Raw genomic sequence first — 14,221 nt, forward strand, 5'->3', positions numbered from 1 at the left:
ACACTTGCTGCCACTGTACAAGAGAGTCTTGCTTGGAGATGATGCGCAAATTCTAATAGAAATGCTGCTCGAAGCTGCCGGCGTGGCTGTCAAACGCATTTTACAGTAGTACGGTAAAATAGTCCCACCACCGATCTGTTCGGTAAAATATTCACAGGTCTCCTGTAAATTTGTCTGATTTCACTGGTTCTTCGGTGATTTCTTAGTTTTCACCGATTTTCTACTGCAATTTCATCGATTTCGCCGTAATACTGTAGTTTGCTTGTTTACAGACCAGTTTCGGTGATTTTTTTCACCGATTACTGTAATTTATTCTAAGTGTGTATACACACTTAATTAAAATGTAATTCATTAATACAATTATACGGCTCCGTTATGCCTAGTGCGCATGAGCCTTATAAATAAATGCTAGGTTAAAAAAAATTAACGTGTTCACAGCCCACACTACGCTACGGTCGGCCCAGACCGACGACTGGAAAGTTCAGCACCCACCAGCTGCCAAACGAAAACGGCCAACGACGCATCGATTTCGACGCCACCAAAAACATGGCCATACGTAGCATCTTATCGGTACACCTTGAGATCACAGAACTCAGTCTTCCGGAGGAAAAAGTGCCAGCAGGAAGAATGAGAAGCGATGAAAGAGCTATACCGCACCAAGGACACACGGAAGTTTTACAAGAAGCTGAACTGCTCCCGCAGAGGCTTTGTACCGCAAACCGACATGTGCCGAGACAATCACGGGAATCTTCTCACGAGCGAGCGTGAGGTTGTCAAGAGGTGGCAACAGCACTACGATGAGCACCTTAATGGCAACGTTGCAAGCATCGAAAGCGACGTGGTAATAGATCTAGGATTACGTGCAGAAGATGAAAGACTTCCGGCCCCTGACCTCCAAGACATTGAAGAGCAAGTTGGTCGGTTTAAAAACAACAAAGTCGTTGGAGCAGATCAACTACCAAGCAAGTTTGTAAAAAACGATGGAGAAACACTGGTGAGAGCACTACACTGGATCATCACCCAGATTTGGGAGGAAGGCCGTCGTCTATCACCGATTGCAAGAGAGTTCGTGGGGGCAATATCAGGTTGGATTTATGGGTGATCGCGCTACAACGGTATTGCAGAAATGCCGCGAATACAACGTGCCCACACATCACTTGTTCTCACTCGATTTTAAATCGGCGTATGATACAATCGATCGGGACTAGCTATGGCAGATCATGCACGAATACGGATTCCCGGATAAACTGATATGATTGATCAAGGCGATGGTGGATCGAGTGATGTGCGTAGTTCGAGTATCAGGGAGTACCTTCGAATCTTGGCAAGGGTATGGTCTTTCATGCTAACTGTTTAACATTGCTTTAAAGGATGTAATAAGGAGAGCGAGGATAAACACAAGTGGATAGATTTTTACGAAGTTCGTTCAGATGGAAAACGGGACTTTAAGAAGGCGAATGAACCACGAGTTGCATCAGCTGTTGAAAGAACCAACCATCGTCCCCACCGCAAAAAATTGGAGGCTACGGTAAGCGGGTCACATCATCAGGATGTAGGATTGCAACCCGATTAAAATGATTCTTAAGATCCATCCGACCAGTGCAAGAAGACGTGGTGCGCAGCGAGCTAGGGTAGATCAAATGAAGGACCAAGTCGAATGGAGACGACTTCTACGTAGGTACAGCAGATTACACTCAGGCCTCAGGTTTGGATTTTTAGGAATAAAAACGGTAAACTGCTGGCGGACGGAAGTGAGGTGACTCAGGAGCCGACCTACTGATACCTGAGGTGACTGAAAGGTGGAAACAGTACTTTGATAAACACCTGAATGGCATGGAGAAGGTGAGCACGGGAGATCAAGGCAACGAGAAAAGCTTAGGGTGAAGATATGACAAAGCCACACCTCAAATTTTCAAGAGCACAAATCTGAAGAACCGAATGTCGGTTTGCGCTGAAAAGTTGATCGATTGGTCACCACCAGCGGGTAACCAATCGATCAACTTTTCAGCTCAATTCGATATTCGGTTCTTCAGATTTGTGCTCTTGAAAATTCGAGGTGTGGCTTCGTCATATATTCACCTTAGAATACCTATATTCCCCCTTTTTTTCCCCCTGTTTTTTTGAAATTTCGTTCGAGAACGCGACAAGGTGATGGACTCTCAACATCGTTCTGGAAGGTGTAATACGACGAGCCAGGTTCAACAACCGGAGAACAATTTTTCGGTCAGGCTGCAGCTCTGCAGTGTACCTTATTTGACTCATTATTATCTTTGTAAAATAGGTCAGTAGCCAATTTACTCCTACTTCGCGTTTTGACCTACTATCTGCGGTATTTTTGCCGCTGTGCGGCGGGAAAATCGCTTTTCATGTTCCTCCCGACACCACTCGCACGCGGTAAAGTAAAGTGAGGCATAATTTGACGGAACTAGTTGCAACAAAATATAAAGTTTTATTTGAACTCAGAGGACTCTGACAGAGCGGTTCTTCCCTGGTATGTACATAAGTATACGTCGAAATGTGTACCAACTGCTATCAAATTGCAGTTGCTTGTCTCGTCGCCGATGTCGTTTGCGAGTCAGTAGTGCAATTGCGAATTAAAGAGCGTCACAATCAAAAGCGATGTCCGCTAGCTAGCCTAGTTGGGTTCGACTGACCGACCGACCGGCGAGTGCCGGAGAGTGTGTCAGAGTAAATAAGTTTGTCCAATTAGGGCGCCAGCCACAATTTCAGCGAGGCGTGTACGCTGATTTGAGTTTGTTGCACATTTGCTCTCGAATGGCCGTTGCACGGTGGGGACACCGCACCGTGGTGGTGCCTTAAATGGTGATAATACGCGGATGGTGTGTCATTGGCAGAATGTATGCGTGTGTGGTCTTGTTTGTTGCCCCATCAGTCAGTTAGTTCTTCTATCTATGGGTAGATTGCATATTGGTTGAATTCGACATGGGACGTAATTACCGCGGACAAGAGCAGTCATCTGTAATAAAGTTGCAATCATTCATCGTAATTATATTGAACGCCCGGGCGCATATTTCATGGTGGTGCACTGGATGTCAGCAGAGTGCCATCATCGCTGGCCAGTGGTGCATTTCTCTGCTCGGTACTGCACCGGTTAGTGGAGTTATGATGGGAAGTTGGGGCGGTATGAACCAGCGTTGAATTGATTTGTTGGATAGCTTTTTAAATAGCAAGCATATTTGCATTTCTGGAACTCGACGAGATTTCTACAAACAACCTTTAGCTTCCAAATTGCACCCCAGATTCCACTACTTACGATGTAACGCCAACAAATGCTCTATGATGCGACATGGTTGATTTCTCGCTCTGGTTAGTTTCTAGTGGCCTGGCACCTAGAAGCCATTAGTTTCAATCAAAGGCGATGAAGCGAGGTTGACGTTTCACTTGACTTTGCTGTAGTACATTATTCGTTGGGTTGGCCCAGACTGCCAAATTAATGAGTGCAGCCATCGTCGCTTTATTGGCATTATGCCCAATTGGTTATTCACTACGCTACATCGTGATGATGCAATGGAAACTGATTTCGTATAATTATATTTTAATGCTATGGACACGGATCGGCGGATGCCGTTGAGCATACCAAAATGCAAATTTTATAGGCGTATTACAGTGTAAAATTCTAGTCATACGTTTGGGTTGAAAACAGTATTGGGATTCTATCGTAACATTCCATAAATTTAAATTTAGCTAGATTTTCTTGAATTTCAAGCTTGCAGTCATATTGGCTTTCTATTCCATAATTTGTACCATACCATCTATGTAGAGTGGTTCGCTCGCCATGTATTGCAACCCAGCAGCACCATTGTCCATTTTTATTCTCCGTCGGCTCCCACGCTTCATTATATTCCTCCCTAGTTCCGAAAGAAGAACACCCGTCCAAGAGAAAGAAAAACAACTTCAAAATTAACCGGCAACCATATTTCAATCCGGTCGGTCGGTTAATTTGCTACGACATCATCGCGTTTAGCTTCATGCAAATTAGCTGCCCATAACTCATCTCTCGGGTCGCCGTCGCCTCGCCCACGCCACCATCCGCACTCACAGCTCCCACGAAGTTCGCGGGGTTCGTCCGCGTCAATCACAAATCCGCGAACGAAGAAGAAAGGTGCAAATCGTATTTTCTACATTTGGCCAAAGAAAGACCATTCGACCGGCCGAGGCCGGACTAGGTAATTGATTCACCCGGCATCACGCTTTGAGATTGCTGCGCCGTGCCGCCGAACGTGTGGTTGCTTTCCAGTACAAGTAAGTTGGGGGTGGGCGGTCTCAATCCTTTTGGGTCGTTTGTAGTGTGGTCATTGGTCAATAGTATCCCGCAGTGACCTGGATTGGGTCGACACGAAAGGATTTTGCTATGATTCAGGTTGCGTGTGGATGCAACCAGAAAGTATTATGGCTTAATTGCTTTGGATCACGCTGAGATGAAACGCTGGACCGCGCATCTTCTTCATTGTGATTGTGTGGTAAAGTTAATTGTCTTAGCATTTCATTTTTTGAGATTGAACACTAATGGAACTTTTCTTTTTATTGCTTATTTGGATCAGTAGCTTCCAACATGCCAAACGGTAGGTCGACAAGGAGCGTCCATCAGAGCTCTGGACCGAAGACAAAGATCGCCAGCTAAGAGTTGTTAGCTTAGCTGATAGTGCAGCCTGGGCGCTGTTGTCCTTCTAGCTTCAGCTATAGATTGAAGAGGTACGTATTGAGCGCCTGTTTACTACACGAAAAGAAAAATCATTATTGAATGTATAAGAAAAAGTTATACATTTTTGCCATTTCGTTTTCCTCATGAAGCTTATCTGAGCGTGTAATATGAAGCATAACATACGATAAATACAATGTATAAGTTTAACTTATGAATGTCATTTTATATTCTTAATAATTTAAATTAGAATTGCCTAGTAGTATGTATGCATTAGATCTAATAAAATGTATTACTGCATATTTTGATTGCGGATTCCAAATATTTTACTTTTTCTATACTTTTTTGAAAAAATATGAAATTGTTGATAACGATAAACTTTATTTATTTGTTTATTAAAATCAACATCACTACAGTATGTTATAAAAACGAAATCATGAACGCTCAATAATTCCAGCCGGAATCTTAGTTTCGGCAGCATGTGGCACCGCCCTTTCCAGCTGGAGCGTCGAGAAGCAGCGAAGCCAGAATCTCCGTTCCGGTACTAGGGAGCAAGTGGGAGACAGCACCACCAGGTAGTAGGATGTCGAAGAGTGACGCTGCCAGCCGGAGTTTCCGTTCCCATACCGAGCAAGTGGGAGACAGCACCTTCAAGTAGCCGGAATGTCGAGGAGTGATGGTACCAGCCGGAACCTTCGTTCAGGTTGCGAGCAAGTGGGAGACCTCGTGGGGGACAGCATCTTCAGGTAGCCACGATGAGAAGGAGCGATGGTGCCAACCGGAATCTCCGTTCAGACAGTGATTAGTCATTATCACCGTTAGCTACAGTATCGAGAAGCAGCGAGGTAATATGTCGACGTTGTGGCCAATGTATTCACTCTGTTGAAATGGAGATTGAAACAAACAATGATTAAGTTATACATTAAAATGATGTAATTATCACTTACCGTGTTCTACAAGCACTTTTAAGTATTCTACTCCGCCGGAGTACAACATTTTTCGACGGTTTTTGTTTAAAGAGCAATGGCGCCGTTCCTCAAGCCGAATCTTCACGATGGTGAAAGTTTCCAAAACAAAGCCGTGGAAAATTTATTAGTTGAAACTTATACTTTTCTAGCCATAACATAAAACTTATACAGTGCATAAGGAAATGTTATAGCTATTATTAAGTTCTGGTATGAACAAAATTAGTTGAAATTATAGAAGCAATTAGGGCATTCCTAATGAAAATTATTAACCAATACTCATAAATAAAATAATTAAATTATTTTTCGTGTAAGGAGGTGCGGCTAATACAGCGGCTTAGTATAAAATGCTCCTTCACCGGAAGCTATACCTAAAGTGGCAGCCCCAATACACGGGAAAGGGGACCTTAGGCCAACAAACTACTGTTCTCGAAACCCACAGATACCGAAAATGAAAGATTACGAACAGATTCAACGGCAACGATTTTGAGCGCGAAATAACGGATAAGAATTGGAACTTGGACTGTATTAACCCTAGCTTAACGGTTTCAACTAGCCGAGACGTGCCGTATGAAGCTTGAGATCCTAGGACTGAAGGAAGTCCGTTTGCCGAACTTTGGAGAAAACCGATTGGCGTCGGGTCTGATCTACGAGGTGAACACGCTCCTCGCCACCATGGAGTTGGTTTCCTGCTCAGCGCTCACGCCCACGCTACGCTCATGAAGTGGGAACCTATTAAATTAATGAGAGGATAATTGTAGCCTGATTCAGAACACGGGTTCGAAACGTTACCATGATCCAATGTTACGCGCCAGCCGATGCTGCCGAATTGTAAGACAAGGAGAACTTTTACAGCCAACTGAATGCTGTCGTGGGCAAGATTCCGAAAGGTGATATCAAGATCCTCATGAGTGACATCAACGCGAAGGTTGGTTCCGACAACTCGGACTATGAGCACGTCATGGGACGCCATGCTCTCGGAGAAATGAGCGAAAACGGAGAGCTGTTTGCAGAGTTTTGTGGCAACAATGACATGGTGATTGGGGGATCGCTCTTTCCCCATCGACCAGTGCACAAGGTGACATGGATTTCCCGTAATTGCATCAGCCTAAAATGGAGACGAAGCCTTCTTGATGCGCGGAACAAACGTAGCGCCGACATTGCCGACAGGAAGAGAAAATCGGGCGCCGCGCCGGTTCAACGCACGCCGACTGGAGGACACTGCTGTGATAAGGTTCTTTCTTTGAGGAGCTGAAGAACCGTGCTGCGGATATTCCAGAAGATGGAAGCGTAGAAAATTAATGGAGCGCCATCAAGAATGCCTCCATCACCACCGGCGAGAACAATTTGGGTGAGCTACGTGCCCAGAGAAAGCAGTAGATCACAGATGGCACCTGAAGGAAGATAGAGAAGCCACGATAGAGCGAGCGAAAATACGAGGAGCCAAAGTCGTAGCCCGTCAGCGCAAATCGGCTCTCCAGAAGGAAGTGAAACGGTCATGTAGGCGGAACGAAAGGACTTGGGTGGACTCCTTAGCGGACGAAGGCGAGAAAGCCGCAAATAACGACGACATTCGTCTTCATCTGACGTCACCTTAGTGGAACTAAGATGAATGCTACGATGCCTGTGAAGCACTTTGGAAAGCTTTCTCAAGTGTCGACCACGCCACCAACATCTCAGCATGATCCGCCAAGGGTTCGACGCATTACCCGTGTCAACACTGCAGCTCTATCATTTTAGAATATATAAACAGCCAATAGCCATCCGTAGTATGAAATCGAACAGGACCCGGGGATCGCTCACACATCAGATGAGATGCAGTATCTGCACAACAGCTGCATCAATTATTCTGAAACATATGGAAAACCTCAACGTTTCTGATCGACTGGCGTCTTTGTAAAGGTTTCCCAAAAGAATGACCTAACTATATGCGATAATTGGCTTGGTATCATGTTGCTGTGCATCGTTCTCAAAGTCCTCTACAAAGTGGTCCCTCACAGGATACAGGAAAAGACTGACGCAACTATCCGGCGACAGCAAGCAGGATTCCATTCCGGACGATCCTGTGTGGACCATATTGTCACGCTCCGTGTCATCTTGGAGCAAATGAATAAATTCCAAGAATCTCTCAACCTGGTGTTCATTGATTACGAAAAAGCTTTTGACCATCTCAATCATGAAAACATGTAGGGAGCCCTCAGATGCAAGGGTGTCCTTGAGAAAATCATCGGCCTCAATGAAGCACAGTACAGGGCATTTTCGTGCAAATTGCTGCACAACGGTGTCTTGTCCGATCCCATCCGGGTCGTTGCACGGATGTATACTATCACGTCTACTGTCCCTCATCGTAATCGACTAGATCCTGGAAGGTACCATGTCGTGGGTTGCTGTAGCAGCCCTTTATCATGAAGCACCTAATCATGACTTTGAATTGGCTGATGACGTTGCTCTTTTAGCTCAACGGCGCTTTGATATGCAGAGTAAGTTCGACGATCTTGCCGATCGCTCTTCGGCGGCTGGTCTTATTATAAACGTCAACAAGACCAGTTTGGTGGATGTAAACACGGTCAACCCCTCCAGTTTTACAGTAGCTGGGCAAGCAGTAGAGAATGTTGGAAGCTTCCAATATCTTGGTATGGTGGAACCAATATCGACATAGGTGCACGGATCCAGAAGGCGAGGGCTGCATTTGCAAGTTTAAGAAATGTATGGAAAACAATCAGATTAGTCGACGCACCAAAATCCGAATTTTCAACTCGAACGTGATATCTGTGCTGCTGTACGCCATGGTGTTTCTTGGTTTGTTTCATCGGAGACTCAACGGCTGAGGTCTTCACCAATAGATGAATGCGGTTTCAGTGTAACCTCAATTTATGCATGTTATTTTTATGCAGTTTTAATTTATGCACCTCTTCTCTTTTATGCCTTGCATAAAAAGAGGGAAAGCTACTCAGAACGAATATTGCATTGCGCATAAGAATATTTAATGACGGTAACTATTCCAAAGGCGGCCAGGGTGTGTTTATAGAGATGAGCAAATGGAAGTCACAGGGGAGTTTCAGGGGGTTCTAAGGGTTTTCCGCGGGGTACCTGGTGATCTCAGTGGTGGTTTTCTAGGGTCTGAGGGGGTTTTTGAAAACATTGCAGAGAGTTATAGGGGATTTTCGATGGGTTTTGGAGGCGTTAAAGGTACGTTTTCGAGGGTTTCCGAGAGTCTCACGTGCGTAACATGGGGTCCAAGTGGGTCTTAGAGGGATTTGGAGGCCTTAGGCTGGCGTTTTTGGGGGTTCAGATGCGTTACATTGGGTCCGAGAATATTTTAGAAGGATTTTGGAGGCATTTCAGGAAGTTTCAGAGCATATCCGGTGTGATTCAGAGGCAGTACGGAAGCGTTACGAAGGAGTTTTCGGGGGTTTCGATGCATCTCAGGTGCGTTACATGGGGTCCGAGAGGGTTTTAAGGGAATTTTGGAAGCATTTCAGAAAGTTTCAGAGCATTTCCGGTGGGACCGAGAGGCGTTATGGAAACGATACGGAGGAGTTTCCGGGGGTTTCGGAGCATCTCAGGCGCGTTACATGGGGTCTGACCGAAGGGGTTTAAGGGGGTTTTTGGAGGCATTTCAGGATGTTTCAGAGCATTTTCGGCGAGATTCAGAGGCGTTACGGAAGCGTTATGGAGGAGTTTTAGAGAGTTTCTGACCGTCTCAGGTGCGTTACATGGGGTCCGAGAGGGTTTTAGGGGGATCTTTGAGGCGTTTCAGGAAGTTGCAGAGGATTTACAGGGATCCCATCCCAAAATCCTTTGAAATGCCCCTGAAATTAGATTTAAAGATATTCTTGAAGCCCCCTGATACGACCCTGACCTGAAATATCTCGAAACGCCCCTGAAATGCTATCATACACACCTTAAATCTCTAGGAACGCCATTAAAATACTCCTGGAACCCCCTGAAATTCTCTTAAATTATTCTGAAATGCCGTGAAACGCCTTTCAAAGGCTCCTGAGATCGCCTGAATTGCCTTTAAAGCATCTTGAAACCCCCTAAATTCTATTGAAATGCTCCTGAATTTCCCGTAATCCCCGTCCTTGGAACCCCTTTTTCTGGGCTCTCGGGAACTTTATGGAACAAATGCCCATAGGAGCAAGACCTGTTGTCACGATCTAGATTGCCTCAATTTCCCTCATTTTATGCCTTTTTTAATTTATGTACATTTTTAATTTACGTACCCCCAGCCATGTGCATAAACAGTGGTTTAAGTGTATATAATTCGTGTATGGTGGCTTCACAGTTGGTTCTCCAACTTGGAGCTCCATCGTCAATGTCATCATAAGCCGATAGCAATAGAAATTCTGGCGCGAAAGACAGGTGGGTCGGCCACACTCTACGAAAGGGGCTGGAACGAAATCTGCAACCTTTTAAGAGCTTCAATGAGATCATTGAAGCGTTTTTTGGGATTACCTTCAAGAAGTTTCTACAAAATCTTCTACAAGAGTTTCTGCAAAAAGTTCTATTTTTCCAGGATTACTCCAGGACTTTCTTCAAAAGCTTCTCGAAGTGGCGTTTCTGGGGTTGCTGAAGTTTCTCCAGGAGCTCCGGGAATTTCCACTGAAGTTCCTTCAGAAATTTCTCCGAATGTTCCAAACCTTTTCTGGGTTAAGTCAAAAGGTGTACTACAAATTTACAAAGGGATCTTCACCACAGGTTCTTTCTGATTTTTTCTAGGATTTTTTCAATAAGTTTATTAAGAATGCCTCAAGATGTTCATATTTTTTTTCATGAAATTTCTTCTCTTGCTTCACGATTTCTTCGAAGAGTTCTTCCCTGCAGAATTCTAGGAGTTTTTTCAACCAATACATTGGTTCTTTCAGAAATTCATACAGCAGTTTCGATTTTATTCAGGAATTCCCCCAAACAATCTTGCAGAAATTTCTCCAGGAGTTTTTCTACAAATATTGAACGTTCCCTTCAGAAATTTATCCTTATCCATGTTAAAATATTCAATAGAGAAATACATGATGAAATTAAAAAAAAAAACACACATCCTTAAGGTTTTCCCTGGATTTCCTGAAAAACTTTTAGGATTTTTTTTATGTCTTTATTTATGAGATTTTCAGCCCGAGGCTGGTTCATCTCAGACTTTAAGGATTTCCCAATGAAACTCCTGAAGTAACTGTTAGAGAAACTTTTGAAGGAAGGTAATTTTATTGCCCCTTATCGGCTATAACAGTCGGCTAATATGTCAGAAATAGATAAATAATCTCAAATTTCGAGACACAGTATGTGTTTAAGTGAGAGATAAATTTATGAGAAAATTATTACTTGTTTTGGTGGGATTCGAACCCACGACTCCGTATCACTAGTCAGGCGCTATTTCTCAACTAGGCCACAGAATAAGTTACGAATCGCGAGAGTATGGGAGATTGACAGCTTAAGCCGAAAGAAAGTTGAAGTTGTGAAGGACGGACCCGATTAGGGTGGTGCTTCGAATTCGGTTTGACTTTCTATTCCACAGAATCGTAACTTGTTCTGTGGTTTAGTTGGTTAAAGCGCCGGACTAGAGATAAGGAGTCGTGGGTTCGAATCTCATCAATACAAGTGATATTTTTTCACAAATTTGTCTCTCAATTTGTCAATCAAACACACACTGTGTCTTCGAAATTTGATTTTTTTCGTTTATTTCTGAAGGAACTTCTAGAGAATTTTTTGAAAGAATTTCCAGAGAGATTATTGCAAATACTCCGGAGAAAATCACTGGAAAAAAGCATAGAGAATTTTCGCAAGAGACTACTTCAGAAGGAACCGCTGAGAAGCTCCAATAGAAATTCCGTTGTAGAAATTGCTGGGGTATTTTTTTAGAATATCAGGAACCAGCTGCTGTAAGTTGGTAAAATAATTTTTAGAAGATATTTCTAAAGCAAATTTTGAAGCAATTGATGAACGAACTCTCTTAAAAAGCCCTGAATAAACTCCCAAAATAATTACTTAAACATATTTTTCAGCAATTCCTAAAGGAACACTCCTAGCGAGAGTCATGTAGGAACTTGAACGATTTCTCGAAGAAAATCTTGAACGAAACCTTGACGAAACTTCTTTGGACATTTTTAGGTAATGTATGAAGAAACTGCTTAAGGATTTCATACAGTAAAGTTTTATTTCACTTTTGGAGGAATTTTCATATTTGTTACAACCAAACAGATTCAAGAAATAGCATACAGAAATGAGTGTGAAGACTTTTGATAATTTCACCAGGCATCCCTGGTAGTGATAGCTGTCCTATAGGATATATAGCTATAGCTACTGCGGACGATCATTTATGCTTCTACTCAGATATTGAAATTCAATAGGGGATACTCACTTATTACACAAATGAGGCACATCGTAGTGATGCTCCGAGTTGGACCGCGGGAAGGGCACTGAATTTTTGAGCGAATTGCTCTGGTGAAGTCCTCCCGGGTGCTGCTGCTGTTGCTGCTGAAGTCCGCCTATCCTGTCCACCGACATTCCGTGGTGCGCTGATTGCTGCTGCTGCTGTTGCTGGAGCAGATGATGTTGGGAGGACGGCTGGTGGTGTGGCGTTAGGGGATACTCGTAATTTATGGCCACCGTATTCTGCGTCAAATCGGGCTGAAAATGGGTTAGCTTCTTGCTTTCGGTCGGGAAGTACTCGGATGGCATTTCTGCAAAGACAAGATGAAGAAACAACCGCTGGTTAGATGGCGACGCAAAAAGTTTTTAGGGTAAAATGAGAATAAATGTGCGAAGACGCGAAGCTTTGTCGTCGTCGTCGTGAGCAGGACGTTGTCATGTGTCGAGACTCGTGGGTGGGCACAGGGCTTCGCTTGCGTGCCCATTCCGGAAGGAATGTAATAAAAATCTAATTAGGCCACTAATTTCATTGCGTGCGCCAGATAGTAACATCCAGATGGATGGCAAGTATCATGCGGTGGGACACTATGGGGCTACGAACCAGATGGCAACCGGATTGGAGTTTTCCGGCGGATGGTGGGCGAGAGCCAAAGTACATTGACTTTGGTGGTAGGAGTTCGGGGTTGGAGAACGGGGGATGCTTTAATTGCGTAACTAAGATGCCGCCACCAGGGGAAGTGCGGCACCATCTTTCGGAATATTTTCAACCAATTAGATGTAGATTAGAGTTTGGTAAAAGTTTCTTAAAGCCATTAGAAAAGCCACTTCAGTTGGAAAGTCTTAGCGCGGGGCGGTTGATGAGCGTACGGATGACTGTCAATTCCATTAGTTGAATGCGATGTAGCATCGAGATAAGAGAACGATGCGGCAATGGATGGAGGTAAGATGCGGCGGATGTAACTTTGTGATTGAACTTTGTCTAATTTCCTGTGATTGCGGCGGTCCGTAGAAACGTATCGTTCTAACGAGTTTAATGCCGATTGGTACTGAACAACGTGAGGGGAAAGAGTTTGTCCAAATCACACTCATTACGGAGCGGTTTCAATCGGGGAAACATCCTGCAGCGCTTTGATTATACGAATTTAATGCTTTCAAAATGGTAGCTATAGTTTATTTGTTGATAATAGCGATTGTACAAGTTGTTGTTAATGGTGCGCCTAATTGCTTCCGAAACAGGCGATTACACGATGATCAAAGCCTTTGTTCTACACTGACGTATAGGTGTCAATGTAACGCTTGGTTCAATTCATTCAGTAAGTTCATGCTGCGTATAATTTCTTGACCCATCGGGATTCGTGAAACTATTGGGGTCGTAATAACCATTTCAAGATACTTGTCAGATATTTCAGGGCTGCCGAACTCCACTAGGTCTACAACTTCAAGTCTTGTAAACATTTCACTACATAGAGAAAGTCCTCTCTAATCCTTTTGTCCTGGAGCTCAGTCCTTAGAAACGTATTGATATTACAGTAGTTTATATGCTAAAAATAGTAACGATCCTTTTGGAATCTCAAAGGGCCGACTCAAAATACTTTTCAAATATTCCACTAATCTGGAGTTCCGAATTTCAGTTCTTCGATGTACAACTGTACTTCCCTGAAGATCGACAAAATGAGCTAACTATTTCACTGGGACAAAGCCTGCTTCTCAGCTTAGTGTTATATGAGCACTTCCACAGTTATTAACTGATAGCTTCCTCTGCCAATGACCATTTTGCATGTGTATATCCTGTGGCAGGCACGAAGATAATATGCTAGGATTTCTTTATGTATTCATATAAGAACTCCTGCAAGATTTTTTTTCGAAGATTCTTACTCAAATTCCTCCTAGAAATTCTATAAAAATCCTTCCAGAGGATGCTTTATTTTTTTCGTTAGAAATGCTTCAGGAATTCCTCTAATAAGCCATTCATGGATTCAGGAACTCCTTCTTTCGACATTCAAAAAAATATAGGATTTTATATCAAGAATTCTCATAGAAAATCCTCCTAGAAATTGTATTGAAATTTCTCAAAACATTTTTAGGAATTGCTTTGTGATTTTTTTTTTTTATAAAATTGTTTGTAAACTTCTCTAACAATCACGTTATTTTTGGGAACTTTCTTAGGTAATTCTTTTGAGATTTTCTTCGGTCGTTCCGTTGTAAATTCTTGGATTTATTTTTAATTCGC

At 43.3% G+C, this 14,221-nt stretch overlaps 1 protein-coding gene across 1 annotated transcript in view; it reads right to left on the reverse strand.

Moving 5' to 3' along the window:
* LOC109398676 (netrin receptor unc-5) overlaps positions 1-14,221 on the reverse strand; it is a 611,474-nt gene that overhangs the window by 25,255 nt on the left and 571,998 nt on the right. Inside the window, exon 9 of the mRNA XM_062850694.1 lies at positions 11,981-12,302. Coding sequence (XP_062706678.1) covers positions 11,981-12,302 — 322 coding nt within the window. The remainder of the gene's footprint in view (positions 1-11,980; positions 12,303-14,221) is intronic.

This window comes from Aedes albopictus, chromosome 2 (genome assembly GCF_035046485.1).
Source record: "Aedes albopictus strain Foshan chromosome 2, AalbF5, whole genome shotgun sequence".
In the NCBI taxonomy this organism is placed as follows: Eukaryota; Metazoa; Arthropoda; class Insecta; order Diptera; family Culicidae; genus Aedes; species Aedes albopictus.